The sequence below is a fragment of the Betta splendens genome, chromosome 22 (genome assembly GCF_900634795.4).
Source record: "Betta splendens chromosome 22, fBetSpl5.4, whole genome shotgun sequence".
In the NCBI taxonomy this organism is placed as follows: domain Eukaryota; kingdom Metazoa; phylum Chordata; class Actinopteri; order Anabantiformes; family Osphronemidae; genus Betta; species Betta splendens.
In genome coordinates, this window is record NC_040900.2 from 7338452 (window position 1) to 7353384 (window position 14933).

Genomic DNA, 14933 nt, shown 5'->3' on the forward strand with positions numbered 1-14933 from the left:
AGGTTTCCAAAAGTGCGAGGCGCGTCAGACGGCGTCTCTAGTCATATAATTACAGGGAAATTGGCTTTGCGGGGGTTGTCCCCCAAAACTGCCTCCTCGCTCTTACGCACGCACGCACACGCGCGCACCCCCCCCCCCCTTTTTTTCCCTCAGCCTCACGGCGCTCGCCCCGATCCAATTCAGCCGGGGATGGGAAAGGAGATTTGTGTATATGTGGACCAGACTGTCTCCTCCCCCCACAGTAAACGCACAAACCACACACTCTCCTCCCCCTGCACCCCCCCCCCTCCTCCACACCCCTGCGTCCCCCTGCCTTTGTGTGTGTGTATGTGTGTGCCGTGGAGCTGACGGCGTACCCGAAAACCGCGTAGCGGATGCCCTGCGTGGAAAATAAGCCTTTCTGGATTTCGGAATCCACGCCGGATGGAAATTGCGAGGGGGATCGGGGAAATCTGCAGGTGCAAATAAAGAACGGGAGCCGGGCGGCCGCACGTGAACCTCTCACTTCACCCCCCAAGCCAGGAAATAGGAAGGTGGAGCGCGTTACCAGCAAGTGCCGCAAATTGGACTTTCCACCATCAGCAGCTTTTGCTCCGTCGCTCCGCTCCTCCCGTGGGTCTCCCCACGAACACTCCTCCATTCAGCCTCATTTTGTCCTTCGCTGATCCCACAATAGCCTCGCGCGGCCGCGCTTTGTGAATTGACGCCGGTCTGGGGATTCTTCGGGGTGGTTCTGGGAACAGGAGGGGGGGGATGGATTAAAAAGCGGGGGGCTGTGCACCGCCGAACTGGAGCAACACGCAAGACCACGTCGGGGGGGAAGGGGGCGACGGGACTCGGTGAATTCGCGGAGCCCCCGGGACAGAGGTGAGTGCGCAGGCTGTCCGGTAGCACCGGGGCTCGGCTCTGTGCAGCCCCCCCCCCCCCCACCCATCATCCTTCACAGCGGCGAAGCCCACTCCTCTCCCACTGGCACGAGCCGGGAGGAACAAGCACATGGTTTTCACGTTTTCATATTTGATGATCTCATACGCAATTTGCGTATGTTTGCAACAGTAGCGGCGATCTTGCTCTACGTTGTTTACGCCGACAGCTTTGGCATCTGAAGTCCGTAAAGTTAGCAATAAGTTAAAGTGAACGTTCAGAAAAGATTACCATTATTTATCCTCCTTCCTGATTGGTTGTCTATTTAACATAGACGTCAGCTTGCTGCTATCTGGACCCTCCTCCACATCAGGTGGATCATATGGGCCCTCGTGTGTGTGTGTGTGTGTGTGTGTGTGTGTGTGTGTGTGTGTGTGTGTGTGTGTGTGTGTGTGTGTGTGTGTGTGGCGCCTGAGGCCCTGTGTGACTTTGCAGCAGCCGAACTCAAACCAACTTTTTTAAAAGAAGCACAGGTTCAGTTAGTCTGATCTTCTCCATCGGTCTGTTTCCAAGTTCATGTTCGTGAACCAGGGCTTCTGACATGAGCAGCACCTTCTGTCTTTATGGTTTAGTCAATGCTCTTTTGTAAAAACTCCCCAGGGTTCATTTAACACACTGTTAGTATAGTGTCCAGAAAGCGTTGCTTGTTTAGTGTTTAGAATAATACTTAATAATCATTTCTGCTCTGTTTCAAATTTAACAAACAGTTTAACAGACGAAAAAATTAAAAAAGTGTTTCCATAAAGTGCCACAATTGATTATTTTAATGAATATTTTAAAGTGTTTGGACGGACAGCTGATCTGCAGATGAAGGTTTTTATAACTGCGTTGTCTAAGATTTTATATATGATATGGTGTTAAAATACTAAGCAGACGCTACACAACCTATAACTGACGTGATCATTGGTTGTGGAGGTTAACGAGCTTTAGAAAAACACAAGCGTTGAGGAGTTACTGTGTAAGTGAGTGAACGTGGAACGAATGGCGTCCCACTCGTCTGAACTCCAGTGGGACGTTTGCTGGTTGAACGATGCTGGTGCTGATGCTGATGCTGTGGAGGTCGCGGTCGAGGTTTCCTCTCGTTCGTCGCCCATAGACTACATTCACCCTCTCATTTATTTATGTGTGTCTCACCTCTCCCGCCTCCGTCCCGTGGTCTGTGGGTGTGTGGGTCTGTGGCCACTGAGACTTGTGTTCTCTTCACCGACCTGACAAACTGTTTGTGTCCACCTCAGGCGAAACAAGCGCCTCATTCACACACAGACGCCACATTCAAAGACTCGCATGATGTTTTGCGAGACTCAGACTCCCCACTCCTCAGGGGACACATTCTGGTGTGACAGATAAACAATCCCCTTAATGCGGCGAAGAAGCTCTTTCAGTGTGTGTGTGTGTGTGTGTGTGTGTGTGTGTGTGTGTGTGTTGGGGTGAGGTTTAAGTGCTGACTGGAGTAGGTCACAGAGACCAAGGGGCTGGGAGCCTGAGACCCGGGACCTTGTATCTTCCTAAGCCGCTTTTCACTACACGGGAATCCATCCATCCTAATATCCTCCACGTCTCTGATCCTCAGCCCCACCCTCTCCGCACCCCCCCCCCCCCCCCCCCCCCCACCACCACCAGATATAAATATAAACACACAAAATTAAGCTGCATGCTTTTTTCCATTTATCTTCTTTTTCCCCATTTCTCATTCTTCTTTATGTCTTTGATCCCTTGTTATCCCGTCCCCAGTCCTCTCCTATTTTCCTCTCTTTCCATCTCCTTTCCCCCTTCAATACATTTCCAGCGGTCATGGAAATTAGACTGTAGAGGTCTTTGATTTTCTCTGCCTCACACCGCCTGTGGGTCAGGCCCTCTTATCTCAGAGGAAAAGGGAGACGGGAACAGCCAGAAAGGAGGCTGGAGATATCACATAAACAGGGGAGGAGGTAGACGGAGGTGGAAATGGGGAGGAACAGATGGATATTCTACAAAATGACACCTAAACAAAGACGTAGAGGGATGTAGGTCCACTTTGTGTGTTGAGAAAGCAGCTTCTAGTCAATGGTATTTACAAAATCCTAGGCGAGACCGAGCGCTTTTCCAGACAGCGTGAATCATTTCACTTTGGTAGATGTGTCTGTGACAGAAGGTGGAGCAGGTGTCTTTGCATGTTTTAGAGAAAGATGCTCTGAGCAAAATCATCTTCTCCCTTTCTCTACATCAGCTAGGATTCATTATTTGAAGGCGATATTGATAATCCACGATCCTTGGTGAGGAAAAGGCCGAAAGAGGATGAATCGGGGAAGATGTGCAAACGCGATGGAAGGAGAGCGATAAGTAAAATAGGACAGGAGTGGAGCTGGGGTGGTTGCGATGATGAAGACGGGGGGGCTGGTTTCCATTTGACCCCCCACTTCCTGCATGTCACTGACTGGGAGAAGCATTCATTTTAGTGTTAAACACGAATGCTGGCCCTTTAAAAACGAATGAGTTCCTCCTGTTTGTAGATCATATCCTGACCTTCGCATCTTAATAACCTTGTGTGTATTTCTCTGGGGGTAAACGTTAGCAACCCACTGATTGGGTTATTCACTGTGCAGATGTAGATTTATGACCCAAATATTTGTCGTGGTCTCTGTGTGTGCGTCTGCGTAAAGCTAATAATGCACCTGTGCGGCGCGAGGCCTCGTCCTTCACAATAATGCACCCAGTTTGTGCAGCCTCGCCGCGTTCAGGTGAACCGGCCTCTGTTTCATTCATCGGGTAGAGACGGGTCCGGCCACGTCTTTGCGATGCTTTCAAACACTTCTCTCTGACGTCATATTTGCTTTCCTGACAGGCTGTGACTGGTCCCACCCCAAGATGGCGTCGCCCAAAAACAAAGCCAAGAAGAAACCGCCCAAAGACAGCATGACGCTGCTGCCGTGCTTTTATTTTGTAGAGGTAAGCGTGGATTAGATGCGTTGGTGAATCACTGTGCTTCGTCCTTGACCGCGACGTGTGCCTCCGTGTGCGCAGCTCCCCATCGTCCTGTCCTCCCTGGTGTCGCTGTACTTCCTGGAGCTGACAGATGTGCTGTCCCCGGCCACCGTGGGCTTCCGTTGTCACGACCGTGACCTCTCCATGCCCTACGTGGAGACGGGCGACGAGCTCATCCCGCTGCTGATGCTGCTGAGTTTGGCCTTCGCTGGTCCCGCAGCATCTGTGAGTGGCGTCACCCCACACACACACACACACACACACAATTACTGACTTGTTCCACAGCTGGAGACCAAACTAATGAGAGCAGGCAGCGATAGAAGACAGCATGAAGCTGCAGAGTTGTGACTGGAGCAACATATAGTCATTTACTGCAACGTTCATGTAAAACACTGACTTCAAAAGCCTTTAAAGTGCCCAAATCCATCCATTATTTACGTCACTGGGATCAAATCTAATCAGAGGATCAGTGACCTAATGTGTGTTCAGTCGTACGCACATAAAACACACACGTCTGTTTACGGACGAATGAATGGATCAGGCAAATATGCACACGCACGGATCACAAGGCAAATTCATTGTTGTTCAACAGAGGCAGAATCAATAGACACTGATAAATACACACACCTGGCCTCCGTTACCCCAGCAAGCACACCAGAGCAATCAATACACACACACACACACACACACACACACACACACACACACACACACACACACACACACACACACACTGCTAATCCATCTGCTGCCTGTACAGGAGCACAGCTCTCCAACGCATCTGTCATTGGGATTGGAAGTGATCACTGTTCGATGGCACTTTGCCCCGATTCGGTTAGCGTTAGCCTTGGGGGGGGGGGTGCAGGGGCTGACGTTACCATAGCAGCCGCTACTTGCGGACTACGTGAGAGAAAGACATCATCCCTGAGTGTTTTCCACCTGCTCTTCGCCCACTATTGCAGATCATGATGGGAGAGGGCCTCATGTACTGCATGCAGTCCAAGCTGAGGACCTGTCCCAAGTCGGAGAGCGCCATCACCGCAGGGGGCTGCAGCTTCAACTCCTTCCTGCGCAGGACCGTGCGCTTCGTTGGTACGTCGCATGCGTCTCGTCACCAGTTTGTTTAACTGTGCCGTGCTTTTTCATCCCATGCTTATTAATAGTCAGTTAGAAGCTGTTGTTTTAACCGCAAACAAAATATTCTGCTCACTCGCTGAGCCCTGAACTTCATTCTGGTTTGCAAAGCAGGGAAATAAGCTCATTACATGCGTCAAATGAAGGGTGATGTCAAAGGAAACAGGCGTGAGATAATACCTGGAGGCTGACGTTGAGCTTTGATGTGGAAATAGTAATTAATTTCCACTTCCAGACCTCATCCTCTAAAGTCGGAGGCTCCTTCAGCGCGGCTCTTACCTCTCTCCCCTCAGGCGTTCACGTGTTCGGTCTCCTGGCGACAGCCCTGGTGACGGACGTCATCCAGCTGGCGACAGGTTACCACGCGCCCTTCTTCCTCACGGTCTGCCAGCCCAACTACACGGCGCTGGGCGTGTCCTGCGACAGCAACGCCTATGTCACGCAGGACGTGTGCACGGGGAAGGACCAGTACGCCATCATGTCGGCCAGGTGAGTCAGTCAGGTGAGGCTGCGCAGTCAGACAGGTGAGGCTGCGCAGTCAGGTGAGGCTGTGCAGTCAGGTGCAGGCTGCGCAGTCGGCAGGTGAGGCTGCGCAGTCAGTCAGGTGAGGCTGCGCAGTCAGACAGGTGAGGCTGCGCAGTCAGGTGAGGCTGTGCAGTCAGGTGCAGGCTGCGCAGTCAGGTGCAGGCTGCGCAGTCAGACAGGTGAGGCTGCGCAGTCAGGTGCAGGCTGCGAGCCAAATGTGCTGCATTTACACAGGATTACAGGTGATTAAAATGAAAATAATAAGATTTCTTTTCAGAGATTTTAAGCTCAGTGTTGAGTGTTTCACTAAAAGAGGAGAGAGACTAGCGTGTAGCATATGGGCGTCAGACAGCCTTAATAAGTCCATACACGCAAAGATTAGCGGCAAACGCCGCGGAGACGAGGATAATCCCGCTCGGAGACATGCTCGCTTGTTGTGACACCGGAGCGGATGCACTGTGACACAGTGGCCCGATTCCCAACGTGGTGCAGCCTCCACGGCGTGCGTTACAAACGCGCCTAACTCCTCCTCTTTCTTCCCTCAGGAAAACCTTCCCATCCCAGCATGCAACGCTCTCTGGCTTCGCCGCCGTCTACATCTCCGTAAGCACTTTTTTGGTTTCTCAGCTGCTTTTAGCGTCTGTTTGCCTGATGTTCTCTGCTGGTGTATTGTTTGTAGACTGAACCTCAAATTTGGGGATTTTTTTTGGTATAATCTCAATGTTTCTTATTCCTTTGGTGGAATTTGTGTTGATGGCATTTCTTTATCTGTGCGTTGGTGATAAGGATCCAGCTGGTCTTTTAACAGCCGCCACTGCTGGCGAAATGAAATTAGCTCCAGACCATCAGAGGACTGTCGCGCCGTAAATAAGTCACAGTTGTGCTTCACACGTTGACTCGCGGAACGACTTCATTCTCACCGTTAAAGACACGGGCAGCGGCTGCAGTCCAGCAGCACGTCAGCTAATGCGCAGCTAGCTGCCTCCGTGCTCCTGCAGCATCAGATCACTCTGAGTCTTCATTACAGCCTTTTTGGAAATGAGACGTTTCCCCTCGTTCTGCCTTCGTGTCTCATTTGGTTGGTTTGCTCAAGCGGGGCCCGGATAAATGGGGCCGACACTCGCGTCCAATAAGGGGCCGACCAAAATTGAATTGCGTTGAAAGTAACTGAAACATCACAGCGGTGACAGGTTTTATTCCCCTCTCGCTTCAGGACGAGCGGGATTTGTATAGTCAGTGCCGGATGGACGCGTTGTTAAAATGGATATTTTTGCAGAGCCGGCTTCTCTGTCACTCAGGCTGTCTTCCACTTTATGTAAGCGCGATGTGGAGAGAATGCCAATAGATAGAACCTCTTTTCCTTCCCGTTCTTCAGCATCCTTGCACCAATAAGCCTCACAGAATCATCACTGATTCTGGAATTCTTTTAATAATTTCTGAATTCCAGTCCAGCTCAGGAAGTCCCGCCTGCTCATATCATTATTCTTGTCCAAGTCTTATTAAACTACATATTGATCCTACAGTTAAAATGTACAAAATGACGTTGTTGCTACATGTTTGTCTCCACAGATGTACTTTAACGCCAGCATCAACAGCACGACGAAGCTGCTGAAGCCGCTGCTGGTGTTCGGCTTCTGCATGGCGGCGGGCCTCGCCGGCCTCACGCAGATAACGCAGCACCGCAGCCACCCCATCGACGTCTACGTGGGCTACGTCATCGGGGCCGGCATCGGCGTCTACCTGGTGGGTTCCGGTCACCAGCCGTGTGTGATAGATCCTGTCCCCAAGGTCTGCCGGGTTTTACCCGTCTTTAAAATTGTCACTCGGCATTCGGGGACTCAGGCTAAAACAGGTTGTGTGTAATGAAGACGGCTTGGTTTGCTGGGACTGAATCGTCCCGTTGTCTCGATCCGTGCTGTCACGGCTGCCTCGGTCGCTATAAATAGCCTTTTCTATCACGGAGCGAAGCGATGGAGGATGAATAAGCCCCTAAGAATATATTCACCGTTCATTTAAAGAAAACTTGTCGCTGCCATTTTCCACGCTCCCCTCCTCCCCCTCCCTCGTTTCATGTCCCGGCTCTGCGTTCCGTCTTTGCTGTCATCAAAGATAGAGAGTGATTCACGCTGATTCAATAAGAGAGGGAAAAGCTGCGTATTCATGCGCTGAGATTAAAGAAAACATTTTCACCGTTCGTTCTGTGTGAGACTGATTCGGTGCCGCTGCCCTTTTGTTATTGCTCGTCCTCACCTCCCTCTGTCCTCCGTCAGGCTGTGTATGCCGTGGGGAACTTCAAAGCATCAGAGGAGGACGCCTCCTCGTCCCATAGATTGGCCCCGGCTCAGCAGAAGGACGGCCTGAGGGCGCTGAGCCAGCGGAGCCACGACTCCCTGTACAGGAAGACGCCCCGGGTGTCTGAGAGCCGGGAGGAGCTGGGCGCGGGGCTGGGGACCGGGGCCCGAAGCAAGGTGAGGAGGGAGAAGGCCTCGCTCGCCTCTCTCAAACGGGCCAGCGCCGACGTGGAACTCCTGGCAACCCGCGGGCCCATGGGCAAGGAGACCATGGTGACCTTCAGCAACACGCTGCCCAGGGTCGCCAACGGCAACAGCCCCATCTCCCCGTCAGAGGAGCCGGTCACCGCGCAGCGCCACATGACCTTCCACGTGCCCTTTGACCCCCAGAGGTCCCGGCAGCTGGTGTCGGAGTGGAAGCAGCGCTCGCTGGAGGTCCGCAGCCAAAGCTCAAGGGACGAGGAGGACGAGGCGGACCCGAAGGACGGAGAGGACGACGGGGAGGCGTCGGGGGAGGGAGACCAAACCATGCCGTCGTCTCTCTATCCCACGGTGCAGGCCAACAAGGGCATGGCCACGCCCACCGGAGCCAGGGTGGTGCTGGCCCCCCCGCTGGTCCACATCCCCGAGGAGGCCTCCCGCCCGCCGCCCGTCTCCCCGAAGAGCGCCAAGACCCGCGCCAAGTGGCTGTCGCTCACCGAGGGAGGCGCCGCCAAGGAGCCGGGCGCCGGGCCCATCGCCGTGTCCACGCCCCGCGTGCCCACCACGCAGCCGGGCCAGGCGCCGAGCCAGCAGAGGGTCACTCAGGTGAGCAGCAAATCAGGGAAGGGGGGGTTTAGAGTGAAATCGGCACAAAGCCAGAAACCGCTGCCGTGAAGCCTTTACGCCTCTGATTTATGTTGTCGGTAAAGTCACAACACAACATTTTATTGATTAGCTACGAATGTAAAACACTCTCGCAGCGTTCATTCACAGTGATTATGCTGCTGTGACCTCTCCAGGTGATAGCCATGTCCAAGCAGCACGGCCCAGGCGTCAGCTCGTCCTCCAAGGCGTCGGACGGCAGCTACTCCTCCGGGGGCGGCTCCGTCTGCTCCGAGTCGCCCTACTACCGCATCCCGTCGGACCGGGACAGCGTCGCCGGGAGCAACCCGGGCAGCGTCACCGGCAGCGGCAGCATCGTCACCATCGACGCCCACGCCCCCCACCACCCGGTGGTGCGCGTGTCGGCCGCCAACGGCAAGCCGTGGGAGTGGAGGAACACCATCAGCGGGAACATGCTGAGCGCCGGCGTTGCCGGCGGCGACGGGGAGAAGCGCCACGCGGCGCTGCAGCGCCAGGACAACGCCGGGCACTACCGCGACTACCGCACGCTGCCGGGGAAGACGGAGTCGCTGTGCCCCTCCTTGGCCGACGGGGGAGGGGAGCTGCCTCCCCCGCCTCTCTCCGGCTCGTCCTCCCTTCTGCCGCCCCCGCCCCTCCCCTCCTCGTCCTCGCCCCTGCCTCCCCCGCCCCTCCCCTCCTCGCCCTCTCCCCTGCCTCCCCCGCCCCAGCTGTCGTCGTCCCCACTTCCGCCTCCACCGCCTCACTCGTCCTCCTCCCCTTTGCCTCCCCCTCCACACCCAAGGTCCTCCCCTATACCTCCACCTCTGCCTCACTCTCACCCCACTACCTCTCATATACCACCTCCTCCTCACCCATCTTCCTCTCCAATGCCCCCACCACCTCACCACGCTTTTTCCCACATGCCCCCACCTCCTCACCCATCTGCTTCCCACATGCCCCCACCTCCTCACCCATCTGCTTCCCACATGCCCCCGCCTCCACACCCATCGTCTTCCCCACTGCCTCCCCCTCCTCACCCATCCTGTTCCAATATCCTCCCCCCTCCTCCACACCCTGACTTACCCATGGACAGCCACAGCCACATACTCACCCGCTCCTCCACCCTGCCTCGCCAGCCTTCTGTCTCCGCCCGCAGCCACGCTGAGCAGGAGCACTACTACAAGGTCCTGCAGAACGAGAGGATGTTATAGAAAATCATTGAGATATCAATGATTGTACTGTAGGATAATTGACTGAAGCTAAGGGTGGTGGCAGGAGAAGAGAGAAGCGACTTGGAGGAGAGGAGGAGGCAGCATGGGATCAGGACTGTGGGGAGGTCTGGCAGCTCACACGGTCAGCAGGGGGTCTGGTTTCCCCCTTCCCTTTACCTGGCTCTACAGCTCCAACAAGGAGAGCAGTAGGAAGGACTAAAATTCCCAGGTGACCTCTAGTTTCAACGCGCACATCCTCTGTGTCGTCAAAGACGCGTTCAAAGACGTTGTGGAAGAGGCAGCAGCCGAGAGAGCGAGAAAGAGAGAGATCACAATGAACGGTGTGGGATTTGCTAAATCACGCTTCCCCTGAGAAGAGGGATGAGACGGAGAAAACAAAACAACTACAGGCAAAACTAGCTCCTCCTAAACTGGCGCAGCTGTTTGAGGACGCCGACTTCCACACACAGAGAATTTGCTCCTTCAACTAGCCGGGAACAAAAAAATACACATATCATTCCTCAAAGTACCCGAAAGCTATGAATTAATGGAACGACTGCAGCTACGTCGAGATCGGATACAGGTTCGCGTCAAGTATTAGAGGCGAATCGCAAAAGAACCTTTTATCCATCTGAAGAGAAAAAATCCCTTTTGGTGGCGAGCAAATCTGTCAGAATCCACCAGAGAGAGACGGCTTAGAAAGCGTTGTGACGAAGAGGAGGAGGAGGAGGAGTGGGTATGAGGAGGCTCATGCACAGTTGGGCGCCTCTATACAGACGTCATTTAAAGGTTACTGTTGTAAACACGAGCGGCAGTGGACAGTGTGTCGCTCCTGACACATGAGCCAGATGTTGGCGCGTGTGGGGTTCGTTACTCTATGAATAATAATAAATTTCAACTTTAATATTCTAGACTTGGATTCAACTGGAAGGGCAAAAGTGACGCTACAGGGCAAAACAGGAAACAGATTCATATAAGCAGCCACACGACGCCATGCAGACGAACGAATGGAGCTCATCATGGCTCCAGGCATGAAACACTGTACGTGTAATAATCTGCTGCTGTTTTCAGGCCCCTTCGTCCTCATGTGTACATTTATACCGTGTTGTTTAAAGGTTTCATCTGCTAATTATCATTTTATACCTCGGCGGTTGTTTCATCCTAATGTGTTCTGTTTAGCAACGACGCCTCGTTCGGGCCCGTGTCCGGCACCAAGCGGAGCCTGCCGGTGGCGGACCCGGTTCCCGTCCTGCGTTTCGTAGAGGGAACGTCTGAGACGAGCAGCCGCTCGTCCGTTTGTGCTGCATGTGTGTGCGAGCGTGTTTTTTTACCACGTCTGTGCTTCCGGCCGCGCGCCGTCACCTTCACAGACATGCTGCATTTTTTCAGTGCTAGTGAATATCGTACTACTTTCCCCGTTTTGACTGTAAATACTTGATATTACCTAATATTATTAATACTGTTATTACTCTGCAGTGCTTTTTTATGAGCTGATGTTTTCTATCTGTGGTGATGTGTAACAATAATAACGTCATTGAATAAAAAAAATGAAGAATTCCTAACGGAGCGTTGGTCTTGTGTTACTTGAGGGCGGCGTAAAAGGGCACCGCTCAGAATAGAGGCAGGTTCAATAACAGATGAGCTTCTACCACCGCTCTAATGAAAAGGGTCTTCTCCATCGATTCCCGGGTAGTGAGCGTGCGCGCGCTCGGCCGCCTCGTGCTCGTCGCGCGCGGCCGATCTGGCACCGCAGCGCAGCATTTGGTCCTTGAGCTCTGGGCCGGTGTCGCGTTTCCACGGAGAGGCCTGGTAGAATCCTGGGCGCTTCCAAAAGGCTGCAAGGGATGCAGCGGGAAACGGGTGAGGGCGGCTCTCCCTGCGCCGCCGTGATCCCTTTAGTTAGAGCGCGATGAGTGTGGACGGTTGAGGCCTGTTTTGTGCGGCTGTGCATGTGCGACGGCTTGTTTGCAGACGTGTGCATATGTAAGTGCTGCAGATCATTGGGCTGTGTGATGAGAGCGTGGAGGCGGTGGGGGTGCAGATGGTGTACCGAGGCCTGAGGACAGTCCGCCTGCCCATGACTCACACTCTGCAAGCCAGCAGCTCTCTGTCTCTGTCTCTCTGTCTTCTTGGTGGCACAGAAAGCACAACACAACAAGCGTGTTTGTGTGCGCGCGGCTGCAGGAGGCAGAAGAAAATGCACTGAGCTGTCTACATGCGCGTGTCTATTTTTATGACTGTGCCTGTGTATACGTCTACAGTGTGTGTGTGTGTGTGTGTGTGTGTGTGTGTGTGTGTGTGTGTGTGTGTGTGTGTGTGTGTGCACGCGTCTGTCCAGGGGCATCTGCTGATTTACCGCTTCAGCACAGCAGCTTCCTCCGCTGCCTTCACACCTACCTGCCTGCGACAGGCTTTGGGTTCTTCATATACTGATTGTTCATAAAGATCATTTAACTTCATGGATGGATCAATATAATGAATAGGATTTCCCAAAAATACAATACTGATTCAATTGTCTATTCCAGTGACTGTGTGACTGTACTGACGATACGCCCAGCCTGCTGTAGGAATCACTCTAAAGCAACGGTTCTATTTCTGGGTCCGCAGCACATTGGACTGAGTGTCACACAGGCTTATTACAGCTTGTTAGAAATCCTGTCATTTGTGGACCCGGCAGACGGACCTGGTAGCGAGCCCTCCCCAACCATAACCAGCCTTAATGTGCCAGTCAGCTGTCCCACAGCTCAGGGCCACGACTGACATTTCCAGGAGGCTGGTTTCTCTGAGTCAGTAGCTGCTCTGACACTTGTTTCCACACAGGAAGCTATTCCTTTATATATAGAGCTATAGCAGCATGTGTATAGACGTGTGTGAAAGGTGATAAACACAGCAGCTACACTGTTACAGCTCAGCTGGGAGTCTGGCATTTTTTTTCTATGGTCGTCCTCACCTCCTGCTTTCACCTGCTGCTTTCAGGAACTTAAATGTATTTTTTAACTGAGCCGAACCTCCACACGTTCAGGACTCCAGCCCAAAGCACGGCTTTCGCTTTCACTCAGTCAAATCTCAGATTCTTATATTAAAACCAGTCTCCGTGCACAGATTCCCAGGGCTTCGTGCAGACTCAGGCCTCATGTTGCAGGGACAGAGGGGGAAAATGCAGCGTATTGGAGCATGAGCGGGCTGACTGTGTGTCTGTGGACTACATGCATGAGTAAGACTCTACTGTACAGGGCTCCAGCGCCCTGCGGGCCCAGCGGTGGCTCTAACACAGTGGCACACTTATTAGACCAGAGAGGCTGTTTGATAGTAGCTAAACAGTAAATCCCTGGTTTCTGTTCAACTATTCACACAACACTTTAAACATTCATGAATGTATATTGTGTGAGAATGAGAATGAGTGTTTGTGTGTCTTGGTTACAGCACGATGCCTCCGTGTGTAGATTTACCTCAACGTGTGTCTTCTTGAGTTTCACCAATTCCCCTCCTGTCGGCAAAACTGTCAGACGTGTGTGAGTTTTTTCTGCGGAGGATCATGCACCCTTTACGAGCGTCTGACCCACTTTCAGTCCTCGCGGCCCCGCGGCCGAGATGCCGAGGGATATCATGCATTATACAGACGCACACGCGCTCCGCAGACACACAATGCACACGTGCGGCACTTGCAGCCGGCGCGAGCATTAAAAAAAGCAGCGTTCTCACTGATCCAGCGTCGATTTTAATGAGTCAATTAGAAAATTAGAGGTCATCTGCGCTCAGGCCTGTGATCAGTAACAAGAAGAAGAAGAATATTTGTAACTGGCTTTGAATGAGAATTTTGTACTGTATTTTGACTTGATTGTCATCCTTCAGTGATGCATCATGTGATACTAGGTGATGGTAGGACACAGACAGACACATTGGAGCAAATCAGTAAAAAGAAAAAGTGATGAAAGATTTAAAGAGGAATTAAGATGAATGGAGGAAGCAATGCAGTAATAGAAGGATGGAGCAAACTGAACAATGTACTAGACAGAGAGGGATGTGCATAAGCAAATAGGGTGGGAACACTAACAAAGATAAATGATGAATAGGAAGAAAAATAACACAGGTTTTGTTTTAAGTTTGGAACGTTTCTCGCTTAACTTCAGGCGTGAGCGACGGGAAATGAAAGATCAGCTGCTGACCTGCATTACAGCCGCCAATTAACACAGCAACACATCTGATGCCAACCCGATCCAGCACGCGGCTGAGGGGGAGTCCTAATGATGGCACATATGAGAGAGAGAGAGAGAGAGAGAGAGAGAGAGAGAGAGAGAGAGAGAGAGAGAGAGAGAGAGAGTGGGCCGTGACAGTGGGCGTGCAGCCGGTGATGCCGACTTCTAATGAGACGGATGCACCCCCCACATCCACACACACACACACACACACACACACACACACACACACACACACACACACACACACACACACACACACACACACACACACACACACACACACACACACACGCACACAGTCGAATTAGGGGAGCCGGAGTCAGACGGCGGCTAAACGCCGCCGTTTATTATTCATGTCTGCTTTAGTGGGAGCCGATTCGCAGCCGTTTGGAGAAGAAAGGGAAGTCAGAAACAAAGAAAGGAGACGCGAGGAGGCAGGAGGAAGGAGGCGAGAGGGAGAGAATTAGATAGAAATGGGGCCCGAACCACGTCTTTCTGTGAAAGCGGCTCATTACGAACTAGAACAAATACAAACAACTACAAACACAATCCTCCGGCTCCCACACACACGCACACCCACGGACGCAGCCCACAGAGGCCGGTCTGCGTTAAAGCGCACGGTGACGGACACACATTTGGGTGTTTTTCTGGCCCAGTGCTCCGACGGTATTCCAGGACGCAGCAAACTCTTTATATCCGTCCCCCCAGGCCTCGATCTGCCTTTCAGCTCCCTCCCTCAGCACTTGAAGTCTCTCTCTCTCTCTCTCTCTCTCTCTCTCTCTCTTTACACCCGCCCCCTTCAAATTCCACTCCGTTATTTTCACTTTGGGTAATTTTTATTCCTGCGCTGTTTATTCATGAGG

At 52.7% G+C, this 14933-nt stretch overlaps 1 protein-coding gene and 1 long non-coding RNA gene across 2 annotated transcripts; one reads left to right on the forward strand and one right to left on the reverse strand.

Annotated features, from left to right (window-relative positions):
• Positions 1 to 281: 281 nt before the first annotated feature.
• On the forward strand, positions 282 to 11433 carry LOC114848914 (phospholipid phosphatase-related protein type 3-like). Its single transcript, XM_029139826.3, has 9 exons — positions 282 to 867; positions 3746 to 3849; positions 3925 to 4110; positions 4848 to 4977; positions 5313 to 5508; positions 6090 to 6147; positions 7114 to 7287; positions 7815 to 8642; positions 8837 to 11433. Exons 2-9 carry the CDS (start codon positions 3769 to 3771, stop codon positions 9869 to 9871), a joined length of 2688 nt encoding a protein of 895 aa, XP_028995659.1. The 5' UTR covers positions 282 to 867; positions 3746 to 3768; the 3' UTR covers positions 9872 to 11433.
• LOC129603607 (uncharacterized) lies at positions 3918 to 5320 on the reverse strand. The gene is made up of 2 exons (XR_008693680.1): positions 5200 to 5320; positions 3918 to 4108 (listed from the first exon to the last, which is right to left on the reverse strand). It is a non-coding gene; the product is annotated as an uncharacterized LOC129603607 (long non-coding RNA).
• Positions 11434 to 14933: the final 3500 nt, after the last annotated feature.

Excerpts from the sequence above, each read along its gene's own strand:
- LOC114848914 (XM_029139826.3), top strand. The coding sequence starts at position 3,769 with ATGGCGTCGCCCAAAAACAAAGCCAAGAAGAAACCGCCCAAAGACAGC. Across the intron at positions 3,850-3,924 it reads CGTGCTTTTATTTTGTAGAG|CTCCCCATCGTCCTGTCCTC; the intron begins GTAAGCGTGGAT and ends CCGTGTGCGCAG. Across the intron at positions 4,111-4,847 it reads TCGCTGGTCCCGCAGCATCT|ATCATGATGGGAGAGGGCCT; the intron begins GTGAGTGGCGTC and ends CCACTATTGCAG.